The sequence below is a fragment of the Solanum stenotomum genome, chromosome 10 (genome assembly GCF_019186545.1).
Source record: "Solanum stenotomum isolate F172 chromosome 10, ASM1918654v1, whole genome shotgun sequence".
NCBI lineage: Eukaryota > Viridiplantae > Streptophyta > Magnoliopsida > Solanales > Solanaceae > Solanum > Solanum stenotomum.
The window spans coordinates 36,384,182-36,387,470 of NC_064291.1; the positions used below are offsets into that span (position 1 = coordinate 36,384,182).

Genomic DNA, 3,289 nt, shown 5'->3' on the forward strand with positions numbered 1-3,289 from the left:
GGACGACATCAATCACATTTTTGTGAATGGTGATTTTGCTAAATACATTTGGGAATGGTTTCCGGCTCCTTGTGGTGTTTATCACAAGCAAACATATATAAAGGACATTCTATATAGCTGGTGGGGGATGGAGAATAAAAATGACGTGCACAAATTGATTTTACAGGTAGCCCCTATTATTGTGTGTTGGAATCTGTGGAAGAACAGGTGTGCTGCAAAATATGGGAGCAAACAGTCAAGTATTACTCGAGTTAAATTCCTCATTACCAAAGATATCTATCTTTTGATTAACACAGCCTACTCCTGTATTCAGTGGCCTGCTACTTGGCATGAAATGATCAAGATTATTGAGCTGTGCAAGCAGGACATCAGAATTTGGCAAATTAGTTGGGAAAAATCTCCTCAGAATATCCTAAAACTCAATACAGATGGTAGTGCACTCAACAACCCGGGCAAGATAGGAGGAGGGGGAATCTTGAGAGATCATAAGGGTGAGCTAGTGTATGCTTTTTCTATACCATTTGGGAATGGCTCCAACAACCAGGCCGAGACTTGAGTGGTGTTTACAACATGGCTACAAGAAAATATTGCTAGAGGTGGATTCAGAACTCCTTGTGAAATGGCTACAGCTCACTGCGAAACCTCCCTGGCAGCTGCAACAATCAATTCAGGAGCTTATTAACTATACCAGGCAGCTGGAATTTTTCAGTTGTCAGCATACCTTCAGGGAAGCAAACTTCACAGCAGACTTCCTCTCTAAAAGAAGCCACAAAACCGATATAGTGCAGCACTATTACACTGTCCAGCAACTTCCAGCAGTAGTCAAAGGAAGTTTTTTATTAGAACGAATGGGAATATCATATTTCAGAAGAAAGAAATTAAAGAGAATCAAGTGACCTCCATGAATTCTTTAACTATTGTTAGGTTTAGCTCTCCTTAGTCCTTATTTGTCTTTTCTTATTATGTAAGGGGAGAGTCTCCCTTGTTTATGCACTACTAGATTATTGTATAGAGAGGAGTCCTCTCTTTAGGAATTTTCTAGTCTCTTTTATTGTAAGGGGATGAGAGGTCTTTCCTTAGTAGGAAAGAGTACTCAGAACCACCTTAGGATCGGAGGTAAGGTTTATGTCCCCCTCCTTGTATTTTTTTGCTTCATTAATGTTAAGGCCTGGGGGTGTTGCTAAGCCCCTGACCCCTTCAAGGGTCGTTAAAATAAATAAATAAAAAATCCTTGTTGAAATATTAGTAACCTAGTTATTTTGGGACTCATATTTAAAAATATAATTTTGACAATTTTATAAGACACTTACCTTAATACATGTATATCCAGTATCAGCAACAAATACACCTTGTCCCACGACTCTTGGCCTTTTCTTGTAACCACTTCCTGCACCTCCTATTGTACAGGTGTTGTTGCTGCTTTACTCTTTCATATTGACCTCTACCCATCTTTTACCCAGTGGAGGACTAATGTGAGTAGAAAAAAAAAAGAGACAAAATTAATAAGTAACCTAATATGATTTATAAAAGTAAATTAATGTGAATGTACCTCTTGAGTGGGTATTGGTGTAGACTTAGGTTTAGGATTTTCTGGACAATTTCTCTTGTTATGATTTGCTCTTCTGCAAATTGAACCTGTCATTATTGTCCCCATTTTTGGCAACTTCCCAGCATTTCTCACTTCACCAACTTCTCTTCTTCTGTTCTTTGGTGGCCTACCAGTCATTTTGTTTTTGCCTTGGGTGGTTCAACTATTGGGTTTCTACTTTCAGGCCACATTTCCATGTTTGGGACTGATTAAATGAAATGAGAATATGTCTTCAGATATGTCTCTTTTCTATACCAGCTTGAAATTGATGCATCCATGTTCAAGTGGTTCATTGCTGCTATACCATGTGCACATGGAATACTTTTTAATTTCCAAGATCTGCAACTACATTTCTGTTGATCCAAGTTCACAGTATGCTTGTATGCGCCTTCTAACACTTCAAATCCATCATCACCATTCCATTCAATGTTGCACTGCATTGATCTTGTTACATTGGGATTGAATACCATCATTGCCATTGGAGATATTTTAGTTATCCATGTATCAACAAATGCTCTTGACTTACTCACCCTACTCATCACCTTAATTCTAATTTCTTCCAACATAGAAACAATAGTCTTGTTCCTAGGTCCCAAGATCCAAACCTTTAAACTCTCTACCATGTTATTTATCTATACTATCACATTTTGAAAAAGTTAGGAAAAAAACATTGCACCATTTCTCCTTATTGTATTTGATAAGGTCTTCAACTATACATTTTCCCAACTTGGCTAGAGCATTTATATTGTACTTAAAATGTGCCTCAAAAGTGGCTCTAGCACAAGCCCAAAATTTCTTCCTTCTCTCTATGCCTCTCCAATTTTGTGACCAATTTGCTAATATATGTCTAGCACACATTCTGTGCTCACATTCTAGAAATACTTCATCTACAACAACTATTAGTCCCTGTAGTTGTAAAACAAAATAATAAATATAGTTACATTTTGATCAAATTAAATTAAAGACAAATAAAAAAAAAGAAATTCAGTTACCTTTTGTATATCACTAATGATAGTGATCTGGGAATCATCTCCTACATTAAGATCATCTTGCAGAATGGTCATGAACCATTTCCATGTGGCCTTGCTTTTAGTACCAATTACTGTCCATGCTATTGGATACATTATTTGTTTGCATCCTTAGCAATAGCTACCAAAAGTTGATCTTTACAAATTTCTTTTAGGAAACACCCATCCAACCCTATACATCTTCTGCATCCTTGTTGAAAATCCTTTTTCATAGCATCAAAACATATATAAAAAGAGTGAAACTGTTTCATCCCATTTTCTGATTTTGAATCTGTAAGCTTCACAACACAAGTGTTACCAGGATTTGTTTCGAGTAACACATCCTTGTAGTCTAGGATTTTGTTAAATTCTGCCACATGATCCCCCATAATTTCCTTTAAAACATTTTTTCTTGTTTTTAAACAAACTGCCTTGCCTAGATAAACATTCAACCCTTTCCTCACCAAATCTTGTATTTCCCACCCTTTTATACTAGGTTGAGAAATAATCCTATCTTTCAGATACTTACAAAAAAACTTTGAATTACATAAAAAGTTATCGCTGGTCCTGGTACATCTATGCCTTGGGTTGTAGGTCTTGATAGTGAAGTTTTCACTCCTCTCCTTCCTTGCTTGCATACAACAGCCATGGACAACCAGTTTTACTCTTGACTCTTACTCTAGTACTCTCCTTC

At 36.8% G+C, this 3,289-nt stretch overlaps 1 protein-coding gene across 1 annotated transcript; it reads right to left on the bottom strand.

Annotated features, from left to right (window-relative positions):
* Positions 1-1,797: 1,797 nt before the first annotated feature.
* Positions 1,798-2,984, bottom strand: LOC125842943 (uncharacterized). The gene is made up of 4 exons (XM_049522216.1): positions 2,795-2,984; positions 2,581-2,699; positions 2,351-2,494; positions 1,798-2,220 (listed from the first exon to the last, which is right to left on the bottom strand). The coding sequence occupies exons 1-4, from the start codon at positions 2,982-2,984 to the stop codon at positions 1,798-1,800; spliced, it is 876 nt and encodes a 291-aa protein (XP_049378173.1).
* Positions 2,985-3,289: the final 305 nt, after the last annotated feature.

What these genes read in the sequence shown, in the direction of transcription:
- LOC125842943 (XM_049522216.1), bottom strand. Translation starts at nt 2,984, where the DNA reads ATGGGGGATCATGTGGCAGAATTTAACAAAATCCTAGACTACAAGGAT. An exon ending in TCAACAAGGATGCAGAAGAT is followed by an intron (nt 2,700 to 2,794) that starts GTATAGGGTTGG and finishes TGTATCCAATAG; the next exon opens with CATGGACAGTAATTGGTACT. An exon ending in GTGCTAGAGCCACTTTTGAG is followed by an intron (nt 2,221 to 2,350) that starts GCACATTTTAAG and finishes GTGATAGTATAG; the next exon opens with ATAAATAACATGGTAGAGAG.